Source organism: Aquarana catesbeiana, linkage group LG03 (genome assembly GCF_042186555.1).
Source record: "Aquarana catesbeiana isolate 2022-GZ linkage group LG03, ASM4218655v1, whole genome shotgun sequence".
NCBI lineage: Eukaryota > Metazoa > Chordata > Amphibia > Anura > Ranidae > Aquarana > Aquarana catesbeiana.
Window position 1 is genome coordinate 570,380,678 of NC_133326.1, and position 20,029 is coordinate 570,400,706.

The following is a 20,029-nucleotide window of genomic DNA, read 5'->3' on the forward strand; positions in this document are numbered from 1 at the left end:
GAAACATTATGCTTTGGGGGTGTTTTTCTGCTAAGGGGACAGGACAACTTTACCCCATCAAAGGGACAATGGACAGAGCCATGTTCCATCAAATCTTGGGTGAGAACCTCCTTCCCTCAGCCAGGACATTGAAAATGGGTCGTGGATGGGTATTCCAGCATGACAATGACCCAAAACACACAGCCAGGAAAACAAAGGAGTGGCTCAAGAATAAGGTCTTTGAGTGGCCTAGTAAGTCTCCAGACCTTAATCCCATAGAAAATATGTAGAAGGAACTGAAGGATTCGAGTTACCAAACGACAGCCTCAAAACCTTAATGACTTGGAGAGGATCTGCAAAGAGGAGTGGGACAAAATCCCTCCTGAGATGTGTGCAAACCTGGTGGCCAACTACAAGAAACGTCTGATCTCCGATTGCCAACAAGGGTTTTGCCACCAAGTACTAAGTCATGTTTTGCGAAGGGGTCAAACCCTGTTTTCCCTTTATAACTTTTTTGAAATGTACTTCTCTGGATATTTTTGTTGTTTTTCTGTCTCTCTGTTAAAATAAACCTACCGTTAAAATTATACTGATCGTTTCTTTGTCAGTGGGCAAACGTACAAAATCAATAGGGGATCAAATACTTTTTTCCCTCACTGTATGTTTCACATCATGTGCTAGTATGCAAATGCATATTAACACATTATAACATTGCCTTGCAGGGGAAAAGTTTTTTTTTTTTTTTCAATCTTCCAGTTTACTACCGCTTTATTTTACCTGCAATTCAAAGGAAGCTCAATAGAGCGGGTGGAACGCAGCCTCTGAACTGCCATGTGTACTGCTCAATTGAAGTCAATAGGATTTTGTTGACCTGATACTCAGGAAAACAACATCTATTGTGCTGCATAATATTGGTAGTAAAATTAGGCTGTAGTCCATTTTAAGCTCCATTCACATTTGTGCGATGCAGGAACGCCAGCAAAGGTTCCTGCAGCGCACAAAAATTTGCATTTTTTTGCAGTCAGTGGCATTAAAGTAGAATAGGCAAAACTTTTTTTTCATTTTGGATAGAATAAAGGAGGGTCATAACCCCTGTCAGTTTATTTTTTGCCATCTGTGTCCCATTGGGGGGATTTCCCTTCACTTCCTGTCCCATAGCCACAACAGGAAGTGAGAGGAAATTGTTGTAAACTAAGGGAATTCCTTGGGGACCCCCAGGTCACCAGAACTAGTGTCCCCATTGGAAGATCTCATCTCTACTACTTTTCTGGGGACAACCCAAAATTTGGGATTTTCTTTTACTTTCACTTTTAATGATAACGGTAAACAGGACAAATAGAGGGGGTGAGGCTTCATGCACACTAGGCTTTAAAAAATGCCAGATTCCTTGGCAGAAAAAAAATGATCATATAGAACATTTTTTGTACAAAGTTTAGACGAATTTAGGAGAGTTTTGTGTTTTTTTTGCCGCCAGTAAGCTCCAATCAGAAACGCAAACCAGAAGGGTTTTTTTTCCTGCCTCTAAACGTTGAGCTCAAAATATGCCTGTAATCGTCCTAATGTGCATCTACAGGCCGGACACAAAACTCCTGTAGAAGCAGCGATTTTTAAAGGGGTGGTAAAGGTAAAAATGTTTTCACCTTAATGCATTCTATGCATTAAGGTGAAAAAACTTCTGACAATACCGCCGCCCCCAGCCCCCCCGTTTTACTTACCTGACGCCTCGAAAGTCAGCTTCTCGTTCCCGACATCTATTCCTCCGCTCACCCTGGCCGCTGATTGGCTACAGTGGATGGATTGGAAGCAGCGCAGCCATTGGCTCGCGCTGCTGTCAATCACATCCAATGACGCGGCGCGCTGGGGGGCGGGGCCGAGTGATACAGTGAGCAGCTATAGCCGCCGGCTGTATCACGGGAGCGCGCCCGCAAGCACTAACCACCATGCGAGGGAGCTCGCATTAAGGTGGTTAATGCTTGCGGGGAGGAGCTGAAACAGCCGCCGAGGGACCCCAGAAGACCAGGTTCGGGGCCACTCTGTGCAGAACGAGCTGCACAGTGAAGGTAAGTATAACATGTTTGTTATTTTTTTTAAAAAAAAAATTTACCTTTACAACCCCTTTAAGCCAGTGTGCATGGAGCCTGACAGCAATAAAACCTCACAGGGGTTCTAATTCCTCTCCACTCTGTCCAAAAAGAAAAAAAAATCCTTTAGGTATACCCTAATACTATGCATGAAATGCAGGGTAGCAAAGTACCATGTGTTTTGTCGTGGCGTGATGTAAAAGTTGCTTTGCACTTATTTTGTGCGATTTTTACATGTAGGGAAGCCCCTTCATTTCAGTGAGGTGCCCTATGTGACGCACCAAAGTGCACAAAAACATGCGCACAGCCGCACCTGCATAGGTGTGAATGGAGACTGGTGGGCATTCACACTGGTGCCCACCCTGCTTGCATGAGCCTTTTTTTTGTGTGTCTGCATCTGTCCTGAGCTGTGTGCCAGCAGCCTATAGAAGTGGATGCAGATACAGTAGCTGATGACAGCTGCATGTCATAATTTTGACCGGCATGCAGGAGTGGGTGTACAGACCTGAAAGCACACATTCTGCCTCCACTTCTATAGGCTGCCTGCATGCAGTTCGGGGAAGATACACAAGCAGAAAAAAAGTCCCATGCTTGCAGGATGGTGCCAGCGCCCATCTGAATGAGCTCTCAAACTTCACCCAGCAAAACTTACATGACAAGTAGTCATAGGAGTGCACAGCCTATTGCATTAGAGTGTGCACCCCGAAGCTCAAACACACATGCCTTTCTCTGCAGCCTCAGCTGCACTGCACTGTAAATGAATGGGAAGTGCTCTGAGCTAAGCAGCTTCCTATTCATTCACAAACTGAAGCATAGCAAAAACAGTTTACTATGCTTCAGTTATGAATGAACACAGTGAGTGTGTTCACTGCATTCATTTATAAAAGGAAGGTGCTGGTAAATTACATATCGGTTCGCAGATTGCAGTGCAAACTGTGAATGTGGACAATAATTGAATCGCACCCATGCGATTCGATTCCAGTGCGAGGAAAAAAAGCTCCCTGCCCCTTTTTCTGTGCGAATCCAATGTGAGTTAAGCCATACAACTGTATGGCTGAATTCGCATTGCACAGACATCGCATGTGATCTGCACAACAATGCGGTGTGAATCACGTGATGTCTGTGTTCGCAATAGTGTAAACCTAGGCTAAGGGAAACATTTTTCTTGCACATTTTCCAGCAAGGTAAAAACGTATCAGTCTGAAAGGGATCTTGCGCTAAAAATAGCGCCTGAAAATTGCCTCCCATGCCACCCCAGTGTGAAAGCACTTGTGCTTTCACACTGGGGTGGTGCACTTGCGGGATGGGAAAAAAAGCAGCATCTTTGGGGCGGTTTGGGAGTGCTGTATAGAGCACTCCTACACCTCCCCTGCCCATTGGAATAAATGGGCAGCACTTCCGAAGCGCCTGAAAATCGCTTCAGAAGTGCCACCACACAGGTGGGTTTAACCCTTTCTTCAGGGTTACAAGCGCCCCGCTAGCGCCCAAAAAGCACCGCCAAAACTATGGTAAATCGACACTAAAACTAGTGGAGCTTTACCGCTAACGGACCTGCCGCCCCAGTGTGAAAGGGATCTTACACTGAGCGCTTTTCAGGTGCTTACCATTCATTTTAATGGAGAGGGGCGCATTTTTTAGCTCTCCAAACATGCTCCAAAGATGCTGCTTGCAGGAGTTTTTTCACCTCCCCGCCAGCACACCGCCCCAGTGTGAAAGCATCCATTGATTTTAATGAGAGGCAGTTTTCGTGAGCTTTTCAGGCGCTTTTTTTTTAACGCAAAAGCCCTTGAAAAACTCTTCAGAGTGAAAGGGGTCTAAAGACAGAATACACGTTTTCACAAAGACATATATGGCATTTTACAATGCCTCAGGCTACTTTCACACTGGGGCTGCTGAGTGTTAGCACGAAAGCGCAGCTCATTTTAGCGGCGCTTTTCGGCCGCTAAGGGGGCGTGTTGCGGTGCTTCTGACGCGCTTTTCAGGTGCTTTGGAAGCGCTGCCCATCCATTTCAATGGGTGGGGTGTTTTGGGAGTGCTGTATACACCGCACCGCCCCAAAGATGCTGCTTGCGGGACTTTTTAGATCGTCCCGCCAGCGCACCGCCCCAGTGTGGAAAGTCACACTGAAATGGATGGGAGGCGCTTTTCAGGCGTTATTAAAGGCCAATTCTAGCGCTAAAATGTCTGAAGAATGAAAAACGCATGAATAATAAAGACAAGCTACAAAAACGCCCCGACCAATGAATGATTACGTAGCAGCACTGGTGGGAACCTATCAGCTGAATCTTCACAAACAGATCCCAGAATGTTGCAGAATAAAGAGAAATCCGGCAGCATTGCAGATACAATAATATATCATCATGTCATGTATATAATAAGAATAATCTATTGAAGTTGTGGAAATGTAAGGTGATGAGGTTTCTATTTGCAGGGAGAAGTGTGATCTATAATTGGAATGAAGCCTCTCTATAGCAACCTCCAACCTCCCTGTGTGATGTGTGCACTGGGGGGGAGCCCAGGTGTGCCGGTCTCCAGGTGAGGGAGGGGCCAGGAGTGGGCGTGGCCTCTTGTACTGTCACTCCCCCCAAGTCTGAGACGTCTGTAGGAACCGCTCTATGATCTGCCGTTCATTCTATATGGAGGAGCTCCTCCGGGGGATCTGTGCGGACTGTCACCCAGCGGAGAAGTGAGCTGAGCAGGGCGGAGTGTCGGGGTGAACAGTCCTCAGCGGCTGCAGGATGAGCGCCGATCATTTCAGGAGAGCCGCCATCCGGAGAAAGTCCAATCCATGTCTACACAGCGGTCCCCTGTCTGTACACCGGGAGCCGGAGAATGGGGAGCAGGAGGGTGAGTGGAGGGATAAGACACTGTGATTGGATAGGAGACACAGCTGTGTGTGTGACACCATGAGGACAATCAGGACGGATTGTAGATGTGTCACCAGTACACAGGAAATACTGCAGGTGCTGACACATCGGTGTGATTCTTTATTACTTAGAGTATTGCCCTGCCCAGGATACCAAGCTTATGTTACTATGTGTGTAAATAGCCCTACACTGTGCACTCCTGTATGTGCTGGCTGTGTCCAGTGTTGGATGTCCACACATGTATACACAGGTTTATGCAAATAACACTGCAAATCCCCATACAGCCATTGATTATTCTGATTGGCTGTATGTGGCAACTGTGTGCTCCTGGAACAGAAATAAACTATTTGTTGAGGCCAAAATGTGCCTGTGTGCATGAGCCGCTAGGCTAAGTTTACGACTATGCGCAGTTGCGTCTTTGAGGCCTCTTTTCTGATGCATTTTGTATTTTATTGCATGCGTGGTGTGTGTGTGGTGTTTTTTTGTTTTTTTTAATGGTGTTAATACTTCTAGGAGCAGGTGTCTGTTCTGCAGGAAAACCAGGGTAGATGAAAATCAATTTTTTTTTAATCTATCTATATCTCTTTATTTATTTTTTTTTAATCAAATTTATTTTAATTTAAATGCTTTTGGAGTAAAACAATCTACCTAAAGATAGTTTTCTATTTAAGATACATTAATGGAACTTGGTTATGTAGTATGAGGCTGTATATTCTGCAATAGTTACATTTTTGGTAAACTCGTTCAATAAATCCAAGCTCCGCAGGCTGAGATGACATGCACTGCGTTGATGCATTCACACAATTTCACAGTAACCACGAGATAGAACAAAGTTCTGGAATATTCCTTTATTCCATTGTTTTGCAAATCTATGTACACTACAAACTGTATGATTGAATCGGTTCTGTTTTAATAACCTGACAGCTTATTATTCTAAGTAGAAAACCCTTATTTTGTTTGCAAATAGTAAAGATTCTAACTACCAACAAGAATAAGTCCTTACATTTAAAGAGCATTTAAAGATTTCAGATCCATCATGGCAGTGCCTGTTAGCAGGCATCCACTCAACCTGTTGCCACCACTCCCCCCACCTTGTTGTGTCTCTGCCGCATCACCAGACGTCCCATTGTATGGTCAGCCTTAGATTTTGCCGTACGATGGATTCATGAGAAGATGTTGCCTTTTTTAATCACATAGATATGGATTAGTATGAATAAGGATGCAGTCTGAGATATACAAGACTGCTTTTTACATGTTGTTTGAGTCCTTTTCAGATCCTCTTGTCTGGGAGGTAGGTGTTCATTAGTGATCTGTCCAGCTGGTCCTCGAGTTGTAAATCTATCCATTATCATTTATGTGTGGGATGGAGTCTGTCTGGGGAATTCAATAAACCTGCTACTACACCCTTTTTTTTTTTTTGTCTCTTTTTAAAGCAGTTGTATAGCTATTTTTTAAACTTTTACCTACAGGTAAGCCTATAATAAGGCTTACCTGTAGGCAAAAAAAAATATCTCCTAAACCGTTCCCTCGCAATGAGCCGCTGACTGCAGCGGCGCATGCGCACAGGGGATTCTCGGCTGAAAGCTCGGCAGCCGCTGGACTTTGCCGGAAAAAAAGTCTCCCGCACGGGCGGGAGTGACGACATCGCCAAAGCCGCGATACCCGGAAGGCACGCCGAGGGGAAATGTCAGCTCCCTCGGCGTGGACCGGGTGAGATGCCGGAGCCTCGTTCTAAGGTAAGTATCTCATAATGAGCTATACTAGCTCATTATGCCTTTTCCCTTACAGGTGTAGGTGAAAAAAAAAAAAAAAGTCAGCGGGTTTACTACCGCTTTAACCACTTCAATACAGGGCATTTTCAACCCCTTCCTGCCTAGGCCAATTTTCAGCTTTCAGCGCTGTAACATTTTGAATGACAATTGTGCGGTCATGCAACACTATATCCAAATTAAATTTTTATCATTTTTTTCCCCCCACAAATAGAGCTTTCTATTGGTGGTATTTGATCACCTCTCCGTGTTTTGTGTTTTTTTTTTTTTTTTTTTTTTTTTTTTTTGCGCTATAAATAAAAAAAGATTGACAATTTTGAAAAAACACAATATTTTTTACTTTTTGCTATAATAAATATCCCACATTTAAAAAAGAAAAAAAAAAAAAAAAATGTTTTCCTCAGTTTAGGCCGATATGTATCTTCTACATATTTTTGGTGAAAAAAATCGCAATAAGGGTATATTGAATTTTTATTTATTTATTTTTTTTATCATGACTGTGACATTGTGGTGGACAGAGCGAACACTTTTGACACTATTTTGGGACCATTGACATTTATTCAGTGATCAGTGCTATAAATATACACTGGTTACTTTGTAAATGTTACTGGCAGGGAAGGAAGTTAACACTAGGGGGCGATCAAGTGGTTAAATGTGTTACCTAGGGAGTGATTCTAACTGTGGGGGGATGGGGCTATGGGACTGTCTAGTGGAGGAGACCGATCGGTGTTCCTATATACTGGAAACACTCGATCTGTCTCCTCTCCCCTGACAGGACATGGATCTGTGTGTTTGCACACACAGATCCACGTTCCTGCTCTGTCACCAGCAATCGCGGGTGGCCGGTGGATATCGCGGCCGCCAGGCACGTGCATCGGCTCCCGAGTGACGCGGCGCGCGTGCCCCCTATACCACCGGGGAGCCGAGGACATCATATGACGCCCGCCCAGGATGGGAGATCCCACCTGTGGACGTCATATGACAGTATGACAATTTACATACTGAAGCTTATTACTGGGGACTGCTGGCTTCAGCTGCCCAATTCCATCTAGTTGCCGTGGGATATGCTACCTCAGCTCCCGTGGCTGGTGACCCTTCCGGCTGGCCTCTGGCCTCCAGAATCCCATGCTTCCACCCAGATCCACTGCTGGTCTCTAGGTATGATTGGACATATACATACATCCTCATCTTTTCCATCTTCTTTATTTAGATGGATTTACTATACCTACCCCTATATTACTGTAAATTTAAAATATTATTTTTATAGACTTCTGCCTTTCTTCTGCTCCTGATGAGTGTCGTTCAGCCACGAAACGCGTTGAGCTATTGAATGCCTTTCTTAACCACTTGCCGCCCGGTAAAGTGGTTTCAATATCCTGACCGGACGTCGTGTGACGTCCTCGGGATATTAAGCCGCTGCGGACGGCTGATCACGATGTAAGTAGGAAGAGCCGGTGATCGGCTTTTCCTCACTCGCGTCTGACAGACGCGAGTAGAGGAGAGCCGATCGGCTGCTCTCCTGACGGGGGGGGGTGTGTGTCTGTGCTGATTGTTTATCAGCACAGCCCCCCCTCGGATCCCGCCCAGGACCACCATCATGCCGCCCAGGACCACCAGGATGGCCATCCACACTGGACCACCAGGTATGCCCCCCCTAGACCCCAGGGAAATACTAATCTGTGCCCAGGCAGCTGCCAATCAGTGCCCACTCACAATGACTACCAGTGCCACCAGGGATGCCCATCAGTTCCGTGTATCAGTGCCCAGCATTGCTGCCTATCAGTGCCACCCATAAAAACCCCATCTTTGCAGCCCATCAGTGCCACCCATTAGTGCCCATCAGTGCCACCTATCAATGCCCATCAGTGCCGCATATCAGTGCCCACCGTCAGTGCCCGCTCATTGGTGCCGCCTTATCAGTGCCCATCGGTGAAAGAGAAAACTTACTTATTTACAAAATTTTATAACCGAAACAAAAGCAAAACTTTTATTTTTTTCAAAATATTCAGTATTTTTTTATTTGTTTAACAAAAAATAAAAACCGCAGAGGTGATCAAATACCACCAAAAGAAAGCTCTATTTGTGGGAACAAAATGATAAAAATTTAGTTTGGGTACAGTGTTGTATGACCGCGCAATTGTCATTCAAAGTGCGACAGCGCTGAAAGCTGAAAATTGGTCTGGGCAGGAAGGTGTATAAGTGCCCTGTATTGAAGTGGTTAATATAATTCAAGACTACCATCTTACTAATATCACATATGCGAGGCTTATTGGAGTGTACAGAATCATCATTACCTATGCTAGGCTTATTGGAATGTACCGATTGAATTAATATTTTAATCATTTTTATCATTCAGATACATGTCAATGAGTTTGGTTTTTATCCTTGCCTACAATATGAACTTACATATTACCATGCTATGCTATGTTATTACCATGTTATCTATTTTTATTTAATGAACTCTATTTACTTTATATATTTACTTTTGCAGCATGCTATTATGTAACATGTGTGGTTCTTATCAGTTATGTATTATCCACCAAACACACTGTTGTGTTATCTTCTTGGCTGCATGATTCATATAAAGTCCTACATTCTCCTCCTTTTTTACTTCATATACTAGGGATGGAGGCATTGTGGGTATTGAAGTGGTTAAAATGTCCAATGCTTAATTCAGACATGCCTTTGCACCAGTTTTGATACCAGTACGGACACATTCGCTGGATTCAGGCGTTCTTGCTTCCACCACTTGTCTGATCTGTCTATTGCTGCAACGGATTCTAAAAGAATCAGAAGACTGGCTGTAATTCGGATCATCTCTGCATTGGTGTATGGAGAGGTGTCAGTACTGGGAAGCTGTCATGAATGTGGCAGCTTCCTGCACAGGGCTCATGGTTGCTAGGATGCTGGCTGCGGGTGGCTTCCTAGCAACTGATGACTCTTCCCTAGCCCCATTCAGCTTTTAGATGGGAGATTAGCCAGCTGAAAGATGCATGTAAACAAAGGGGTCCTGGCTGATGTCATCACTCAGATATGGCAATGCCCATATTTGGGCAATCACAAGTCACATATAGAAGATGTGCCTGATAGTATCAGAGGTTCTCATCAAGCTGCACCTACTCAACTCCATGCCTGCCCAATCCTGTAAGATGTCAATGAACAGCCAGACGAACAGGAATGGGGAAATGGTCTCTCGGTTCCCCATCAGGCTCTGGCTACACCACTATGAAACCCCTCAGCCATGGGCCTGCCTGTGTGATGGGGACAGTGTCTGGGAAGGGAGCTCAGTAATACTGAGCTGTACTGAGGATGGAGAGTCCAGTATGGACACTCTGGCCTAGTTGCCACCACCTCTTAAGACAGAATTTTATATCTGTTCCTGAAGGATAGATGAATCTGTCACAACCACCAACTATTTTGGTGTGAAGCCGCTGGCAATAATTGGATGTAAAAATCTGATATGCTGGTTGTACCCAAGTTGCTCAATGGATCTACTTTGGTACAATCAGCCTGACTAGCCACTTCAGCCCCGGAAGATTCTACCCCCTTCCTGACCAGAGCACTTTTTGCGATTCAGCACTGCATCGCTTTAAGTGATAATTGCGCGGTCGTGCGACATTGTGCCCATACAAAATTGACGTCTTTTTTTCCCACAAATAGAGCTTTCTTTTGGTGGTATTTGATCGCCCCTGCGTTTTTTTTTTTTTTTTTTGTTTTGGTTTGTTTTTTTTTGCGTTATAAACAAAAAGCAGCGACAATTTTGAAAAAAAGCAATATTTTTTACTTTTTGCTATAATAAATATCCCCCAAAAATATATAAAAATTTTTTTTTTTTCCTCCGTTTAGGCCGATATGTATTCTTCTACATATATTTGGTAAAAAAAATCGCAATAATTGTATATTGATTGGTTTGCGCAAAATTTTAGAGCGTCTACAAAATGGGGGATAGTTTTATGGCATTTTAATTTTTTTTATTTATTTTTTTTATTATTAGTAATGGCGGTGATCTGTGATTTTTTTTTTTTTATCGGGACTGCGACATTATGGCGGACACATTGGACATTTTTGACACTATTTTGGGACCATTGTCATTTATACAGCGATCAGTGCTATTAAAATGCATTGATTACTGTGTAAATGACACTGGCAGTGAAGGGGTTAACCACTAGGGGATGGTTAAAGTGTTAAGTGTGTCCTAGGGAGTGATTCTAACTGTGAGGGGGCTGGGCTTCAGCACACAGGACAGTGATCACTGCTCTCAATGACAGAGAACACTGATCTCTGTCCTGTCAATAGGGAGAATGGGGAAATGCTTTGTTTGCAAAAGCATCTCCTCGTTCTTCCTCTCTGTGACACGATCGCGGGCACCCAGCGGACATCGAGTTGCGGGTCCCGCGATGTGACGCCGCTTCTTAAAAGGGACGTACCTGTACGCCCTTTCGCCTACCAGTGCCATTCTGCCGACGTAAATCGGCGTGCGTTGGTCGGCAAGCGGCTAGAGATGGTTTGAATCTCGGCTGGTCCCTGCTGAACTGGCCGAGATTGGAATCCTCTAGGGCCAGCTTTACCAACCTCAGTGGACCCGAATGTGAACAAGCGCCTATCTGCTTACACCCGGCTGCTCATAGGGATACACTGCAATTTGTTTTTGATCTGTCTAATAATGGCTCTGAGACGGACTGACAGAAAATCTGTGTGAAATGGCCCATACTGTATATCACCATTTTACAATTTATTTAGAATACTAGTTTAGCAAATTATTTCCTTAGCATCAATACAATTGGAGGATTATAATTTATTACAGCAGACTTTGACAGGTGGTGTAGTGCGATTAATGTTTTCTTTCTATCTATTGATTTATCACAAAATAAGTGATTATTATACCCAATATTTGTGAGGATCAGTTTGTAATCTGTTATAGTACATATTTGTTTACAGATACATCAATAAATGCATATGTGTCTGCTGACACCTGCCGACATCTGATCCAATCCGGAGAGAAAGAGAGATTTTTTTAAATTTTTTTTGCTTTGTCTTTGTTTTGTGGGTGACTGGGAGAATCCCTTCATCTGCAAGGTAGGGCCCTGACCTGTTTAGTTAGTGCCTGCATGGCGAATATGTATTTTCTGTTTTATTTAAATATGCAACCTTTTTAAAAAATAAAACTGGCTATAAGTCAGATTTTTTTAAGAACCTGCCATTTGGACTTTTCCCAGGGAAGGTGAACCCCCCCCCCCCTCATTGAGCTAACCCCCCACAATCCCTGCTGCAGGCCACTGCAACCCAGCTAGAAACCAACCACCAAGTCGCAGAGGCCACTGCAGCGCAGCAGGAGGCGAATCGCCAGTTTGCTGAGGCCCTGGTGGAATTAAAGAAGGGGTCCGCAGGTCCTTTGCCAGTGGAACAGAAAATGGTGCAAAGAATCGCTGTTTGCGAAGAATGGCAAAAAGAGCAATCAGCAGGACTGCTAGCGCCCTTTCTGACAGGAGAACCCCAGAAGGCCTATTTTGACCTGGAACCAGATGTTGCCCAGGATTATGGGTCGCTGAAGGCTGAGATATTTGCACGTCTGGGCGTCACCATTGCAGTCCGGGCTCAGCGGGTGCATCGGTGATCCTACAGTACTGACAAACCACCCCACTCCCGAATGTTTGCTTAATACACATCACAAAGAAGTGGCTGCAGCCAGAAACTTTGTCAGGCTCTTAGATTGTGGAGTGTGTGGTCATGGACCGTTATTTGCATGCGCTCCCTGCCACTTTGAGGAAGTGGGTCAGCCATGGGGATCCTAAGACTGCAAACCAGCTGGTGGAGAGATATACTGCTGCTGAGGACTTGTCCGTACCCCACCCCAATGTCTCTAGGGGTGAAAAACCTCCTAGAGCATCCGGTAAGACTGTTCCAGGGTTCAAGGGCGTGGGGAAAAATTACAAGACTGTTGCCACAGATTATGAAACTATGGGCTCAGGACCTGGAGACCAAATGGTTCAGGAAGGTCTCTGAGGCCGTTTAGAGGACTGGGTACAGAACACCTAAAATGTTATTGCTGCCATGCGCTAGGTCATATTGCTGCTAACTGTTCCCTAAATGATGAACCAATGCAATGTGATGATGCTTATTTGAAAAAACGCATGTCTTTTTGCACATGTGGGGTGTACTGCATCATGTCAGGGACGCATGGAAAAACAAATGTATATGATTTCAGTTGTAAGAAGTGAAAAGGAGATGCCACTCTCCGTGCTTTGTTGAGTACTCCCGCCCTGCTGCACACTTCTGGGTGCTGGCTATGCACAAGTCTATGGAGATAGGAAAATCCTGGACTGCCGCACTCCGTGAAAAAGCATCTTTATTGAAAATTGTATGAATAAAATCCCAAAATACAAACGATGAACAAACAGCTATGAGTAAGCATCATCTGATGTGAAACGCGTTAGCCATTTGATTCCCATTGTGTCCACTTTTTGTTCATTGTTTGTATTTTGGGATTTTATTCATACAATTTAAAATAAAGATGCTTTTTCAGGGAGTGCGGCAGTCTAGGATTTTCCTATCTCCATAGTATATGATTTCAGTTGATGGAAAGCCAGTCACTGCTCTGCTAGATTCTGGTAGTGTTGTGACATTAGTCAAAGGTGATTTTGTAAATCCTGCAAAGTTACACCCTAGCACCATTAGGGTGATTTGTATACATAACACACGTGACTACCAGACTGCTGTGGTTGAGGTTGATACCCCTTGGGGCACTGTGACACATTCAGTGGGGGTGGTGCCCTCACTACTTCATGAAGCCCTATTGGGCAGAGATTTTTCACACTTTTAGAGGATATGGGAAAACAAAAGAGCTCCCTCTGCTGAGGAAACACTGGAACTCACTCCGGACCCTTTTGATTGCAAAATTGAAAGGGAAACTGTTGGTGTGTCCAACAGAGGGGTAGATCCTTTTTCCTTTTCTGTAATGGCTGTGGAGCAGGAGGAGCTGGAATCCAGCCCCATAGCTGGAGGTTAATGAACAAGAAATTATCTCTGACTCTAATAATGAGAGTAGACAGAATGTGGTGCCTGACTTAGAAGGAAAGATGATTTTTGTACAGAACAACTAAGACTCCGCACTCAATAGAGCCAGAGAAAATGTTAAAATGATGATGGGGAACCTGTTGAGCCCTAATGTAGGGGTATGTTTTCCCTACATGGCTCTTAAAAATAACTTGCTGTATCAAGTGGTAAAGCAAAGGGAGGAGAAGGTAGAGCCACTAATGGTTTCCAAACCCTATCGTCAGATGGTTTTTAGATTTAGCCCATGATCATATAATGGGTGGACACCTGGGTATAGAGAAAACTAAGGAGAGAATAACCCAGAGATTTTTTTGACCTAGGTTACATGCGGATGTCAAAGAATATTGTGAGTCATGCCCAGAGTGTCAGTATTCTCTGTCGTCACCCCATTTTCACAGTCTGCTGGTACCGATCTAATTGAAGTGCCATTTTGAAAGGATTGGCATGGATCTGGTGGGACCAGTAGTAAAGTCTGTCCGGGGCCATCAGCACATACTGGTAATGCTGGACTATGCCACACGGTATCCTGAAGGCATTCCCTTGCGTAATACCTCAGCTAAAACTATTGCCAAAGAGCTTGTCCAGGTATTTAGTCGTGTGGGTATTCCAAAAGCGTTATTACCGGATCGAGGCACACCATTTATGTCCAGAGTCTCCAAAGAATTGTGCAAGTTGTTCAATATCTCCCATTTCCCATCTCCCTACCTCTGTCTACCATCCCCAAACTGAAAGTCTTGTGGAGAGATTTAACAAGACGCTCAAAAGCATGTTAAAAAAGGTGGAGGACAAAGATGGGGGATATTATTTATCGGCATATAACACGCACTTTTTTCCCCTGAAAATCAGGGGAAAATCGTGGGTGCGTGTTATAGGCCGATTCCCCCCCCCAGTTGTGTGTGATCGGAGCGATCGTGGCAATTGCCGCGATCGCCGCCGACATACACAGCCGTGTGGAAATTCAAATACGGCGCCGAGACTGCAGGGACTCGGCGGAGCTACACGACGCCGAGAAAACCCGAGGACTCTCGGCTATGTGTATCAGCGCTCCGCCGAGTCCCTGCAGTCTCGGCGCCATATTTAAATTTACACAGGGCTGTGTATGACGGCAGGGATCGCGGCGATCCCACAAGGCTGCACGGGGGGGCAAGGCTGCACGGGGGGAAAGCTGCACGGGGGCAAGGCTGCACTGGAGAAAAGCTGCACTGACAAGGCTGCACTGACAAGGCTGCACTGGGGCAAAGCTGCACTGACAAGGCTGCAATGGACACTGGGGCAAGGCTGCACTGACAATTCTGCACTGGGGCAAGGCTGCACTGACAAGGCTGCACTGGACACTGGGCAAGGCTGCACTGACACTGACAAGGCTGCAGATGGACACCGATAACGCTGCATTTATGGGCATTTTAATGTAAGTTTTTCTTCCTTAAACTTTACTCCTAAAAGTTTTTTTCCTTAAAATTCCCTCCTTAACTTGGGTGCGTGTTATACGCCGGCGCGTGTTATACGCCGATAAATACGGTATTTTTTTTTTTTTTTGCTATACGAGACGTACCTCAGGCTTCTACAGGTTATTTCCCGTTTGAACTACTGTATGGTGGACATCTCAGGGGATTGCTAGATGTCGCAAAAGAAACGTGGGAGGGAGAGACCATGCTTTATAGTAGCGCCATCGAGCATAGATCACTGATGTAGATAGGATTGCCGTTGTCATGCTGCTGGTAAGGGAACATATGGAGCAAGCCCAGGAGGCCCAAAGAAGGGTTTATAATTGGGGTGCATAGACCAAAATCTTTAAACCTGGTGATAGTGCTGGTACTAGTCCCCACAGTTGAGAGTAAATTCCTAGCAAAGTGGCAAGGTCCCTTTTGAAATTATGGAAAGAGTAGGAGAGGTAAACTACACAGTTTACCAGACAGGGAAAAGGAAACCAGAGTAACTATATCATGTTAATGTCTTGAAACCTTGGAAGGACAGAGAGACGTTACTGGCAGTGCCAACCACCCAAAAGGACATGGCCCTTGTGACAACTGAGGTACTTATAACTAAAACCTTGTCAATGGCCCAACAGAAGGACGTTAAAGAGTATGTGAGTAAGAATAGACTTTTTCTCTCGCCTACCCAAACAAACCAGTTTTATACAGCATGACATAATTACGGAACCAGGGGTCCATGTAAATGTAAAGCCCTATAGAATAACCGAGGCTAGGTGAGAAGCAGTTGCAAATGAAACAAAGAACATGTTGAAGTTGGACATGATAGGAGTCCCACAGTGACTGGTCAAGTTCCATAGTGTTGGTCCCAAAGCTAGATGGCACCATAAGGTTTTGTAATGATTTCAGGAAGTTGAACAGCATGTCCAAATTCGATGCGTACCCAATGCTTCGGGTCAATGAGCTTGTTGACAGATTGGGAAGTGCCTGGTATATAACTACTTAGGGGTATCTGCCAATAACCTTTAGTCAGATCCAAACAGAATCTGCAAAAGAGAAGATGGCCTTTTCTCCCTCTGAGGGGTCATTCCAGTATAAGCAGATGCCTTTTGGGTTGCAGGTTGCTCCTGCCTCAATTCAGAGAATGATGGACAAGACATTAAGACCACATCGCCAATATGCAGCTGCCTATTTGGAGGATGTCGTCATCCACAGCCCAGATTGGGAATCTCATTTGCCCCAGGTGCAAGCAGTAGTAGATTCCCTTAGGAAAGCAGGACCCACTGCCAACCCCAAAAAGTGTGCCTTAGGCTTGGAGGAGGCCAAATACCTTGGCTACGTTATTGGTCGAGGGGTGACCAAGCCTCAGATCAATGAGACTGAGGTGGATCAAAAGTGGCCCCAACCTATAAATAAAGAGAGTGCGTACATTTCTAGGGGTCACAGGGTACTACAGGCGTTTTGTACCCAATTTTGCCACCATTGCAGCCCCACTGACAGATCTGATGAAGGGTAGAGGGTTGGTCATGATTAAGTGGAATCCTGAGTCTGAGAAGGCATTTCAAATGTTGAAGCAGGCCCTGTGACAGACTCACCCGGGACAGAGGCTTTTGGAGGTGACTGAATGCTAGCCTCTTGCATACTGACTATGAGCCCTGGCTTTTAAGGGAACACTACTCTTTGTGAGGTGTATGCCTGGGAACCCTTGTAGTAATGTTACTTTGGATTCAAGTCCATGTGGGACTCGGTGCTGTATTGTCCCAAATTGGAGACGGGAAGGAGAACCCAGTGGTCTACCAGAGCAGAAAGCTTAACAGACATGAGAAAAACTATTGTTGAGAAGGAATGTTTAGCTATCAAATGGGCCTTGGATGCCCTGAAGTATTACCTGTTGGGAAGACCATTCAAACTCGTCACTGATCATGCCCCTCCTTTAATAGATGTGTGATAACAAGGAGAAAGTCGGGTGACAAGGTGGTTGCTTGCCCTTCAAGTGTTTAAATTCACAGTGAAGCATAGATCTGGGAAACCTCAGAATAACGCAGATGCCCTTCCCCGTGTCCATTGTGTGGTTAGGACAGTTGCTCAGTCGCAGGGGCTTAAGCAGAGGGGGGGAGAAAGATGTGACATTATGAGTGAGTGATTTCACCTCGCATGCATTCATTTTCAGAGAGCTAAGGTGAAATCTGGTCCGGATTTTACCAGCCACATTGGCAGGATTGGTTCCGGACCAGATTTTGTGGTCAACGAGATACACCGAGAGAGAGAGAGACTGACTTATCTTGTGGGTGACTGGGAGAAGCCCTTTACCTGAGAGGTAGGATCCTGAGCTGTGTAGTTAGTGCCTGCATGGTGAGAATTTATTTTCTGTTTTCTTTTTATGCAACCTTTTAAAAAATAAAACTGGCTACAAGTCAGATTTTAAGAAAACCTGCCATTTGGACTTCTCTTTTTCCCAGGGAAAGTGATCCCTATTGAGCTAACCCCCCCCCAATATCATATTTTATTGCAGTCTTTATCCCCATTGGATAGACTTCCTAACACTCCTGTCTGACACCACTGACAAAAGTGACATCGAATCTCCAACCCCCCCCACACTTCCAGACAGTAATAAAAAGTTGACGGGCTTTAAAGTGGTTATAAACCCTTTGCAATCACTTTTTACTACAGGCAAGCCTATAATTAGGCTTGCATGTAGTTACACTGAATATCTCCTAAACCTGCATGGTTTAGGAGATATCCCTGTATTTGCATGTGCCGACATCATAGGCATGTGCGCACTTAAGCAAACTGAAGCAGCGGCACGTATGTGCCGTTGCTTCAGTTAGATTGTGCTGTTACTGCTGCCTCCCACGCGCATGCGTGGGAGTGGCGTCATCGCAGCTCTGGCCAATCACAGCGCCGGAGCCGCGATACCCAGAAGTAACCCCCGGGAGTGATTTTCGGCCGCCGGAGCAGTGAACGAGGACCACTGCAGGGGCTTCGATCTCAGGTAATTCATTCATATTGAGCTAGTATCCTATGCATACTAGCTCATTATGCCTTTGTCTTGCAGGTGTGTTTTTTTTTTTTTTTTTTTTTAAGGTTTACAGCCACTTTAATTAATCGCTGTATCCAAAATGAAAGAAACTACATGCGAGCTGTACTGGAGCGTATGGGATTCAACCCCTCTTATAGATGGCCCACAGCCTCTATTAAACTGGGAAATGTAATTTCTGCCCCTTTCCTGATCCGAAGAGGTACTAGACAAGGCAGCCCTCTGTCATCTACAATGTTTGCCTTAATGATGGAACCCATTGCACTCCATGACTTAAAAGAAAAAAAGTAGCCTTATACACTGACGATCTGATCCCTTATTTTTTTTTGCAAGATCCCGACTTGTCTTTTGGTGCCGCCTTAACTATATTGGATGATTTTGACACCTTTTCCGGGGTTAGGATTAACTGGGCTAAGTCACAGATACTTCCGCTGGACCCAATCCCACAAGCGGAATGGGACCCTACCCTGCCTCTAATTTGGAACCCAAATTAAGTATCTGCGGGTGAAAATTACTAATGACCTTGTGGATTTCATCCCACTAAATTTTACCCCACTGCTGGGGTTGGCGAAATTGCCCCGGATGTTTTGGAACTACATTTCCCATGATGCTCATGCAAAGTTTGATCCCTGCAGGTCATTACCCCTTACACTCATTGGGTGGATTAATTTGCCTAAAATGAACCTGCTTCCTGTCTTTTTTGTACATCCTCCATAACACTCCAGTTTTGATCCCGCTGCCTTTTGGATATGTGTATTTTCTAATTTCTTTTGGAATAGCAAGCCTCCCAGACTCGGTCTCGTCACCTTGAAGCAACCGACATCCATTGGCCCATCTCGATTTCTTTCACCATTTCCTGTCTGGGTAGCTGGTCCATGCCCATAATTGTCTCTCACTTGACAAAGGAAAGCTTCGGTGGTGGTTGAGGCTGCAGTGCTGGCATTTTTACAAGGCACTGCAATCCCTTCTTCATGGAGGTTCCCATGCTCCCTACCCTCTTACTCGCTCCATGCGTGCTACAATTTGGGCACGTCAAAGGCCGGAGATGCTACACTCTATATGACTTCTTTTTTTTTTTTTTTTGGTTTGTGTTTTTTTTTTTTTTTTTTTTTTTTTTTTCAGTTTCAAACACAAAGCGTTACTCATTTTTGCTGAACTTGCTAACCAGGTTAGCATTAAAAATGAATATCCATTTTAACTGTATTTCAAAAAATGCCAGCTGAACTGATATCCATTGCTATGGGCAAAATAGGAAGCTTTATATCTAGTAGAGCACATGATCCAGGCCTCATCATGTGTCTGCAAGTTGTTTCTGTTTTGTAAACAATGTAACAGTGGTGTAGTGGATAGCACTTTCACCTAGCAGCAAAAAGGGTCGTTGGTTCGAATCCCAACTACGACACTACCTGCCTGGAGTTTGCATGTTCTCCCTGTGCCTGCGTGGGCTTCCTCCAGATACTCCGGTTTCCTCCCACACTCCAAAGACATGCTGGTAGGTTAATTGGCTTCTGTCTAAATTGTCCCTATTATATGAATGTGAGTTAGGGACCTTATATTGTAAGCTCCTAGAGGGTAGGGACTGATGTGAATGTACCATGTATATGTAAAGCGCTGCGTAAATTGATGGCGCTATATAAGTAACTGAAATAAATAATACAATTTCATTTATGAGATTCAATACTGCCCTATAAAAATATAGACAATCAATAGATTTACTTTATGAATTTAGCTTTAAACAAGAACATGAAAGTAATGAACAAGAGTCTCCTATTGCTGAGGGCAGCACAGACAGTACAGCTTGCAGAAATCCCGG

General features: G+C 44.7%; 1 protein-coding gene across 1 annotated transcript in view; it reads left to right on the forward strand.

The window, feature by feature from the left end:
• The first annotated feature begins 4,616 nt into the window (after nucleotides 1-4,616).
• Nucleotides 4,617-20,029, forward strand: part of FGD4 (FYVE, RhoGEF and PH domain containing 4) — a 308,743-nt gene continuing 293,330 nt past the window's right edge. Inside the window, exon 1 of the mRNA XM_073621879.1 lies at nucleotides 4,617-4,907. Coding sequence (XP_073477980.1) covers nucleotides 4,799-4,907 — 109 coding nt within the window. The 5' untranslated portion in view covers nucleotides 4,617-4,798. The remainder of the gene's footprint in view (nucleotides 4,908-20,029) is intronic.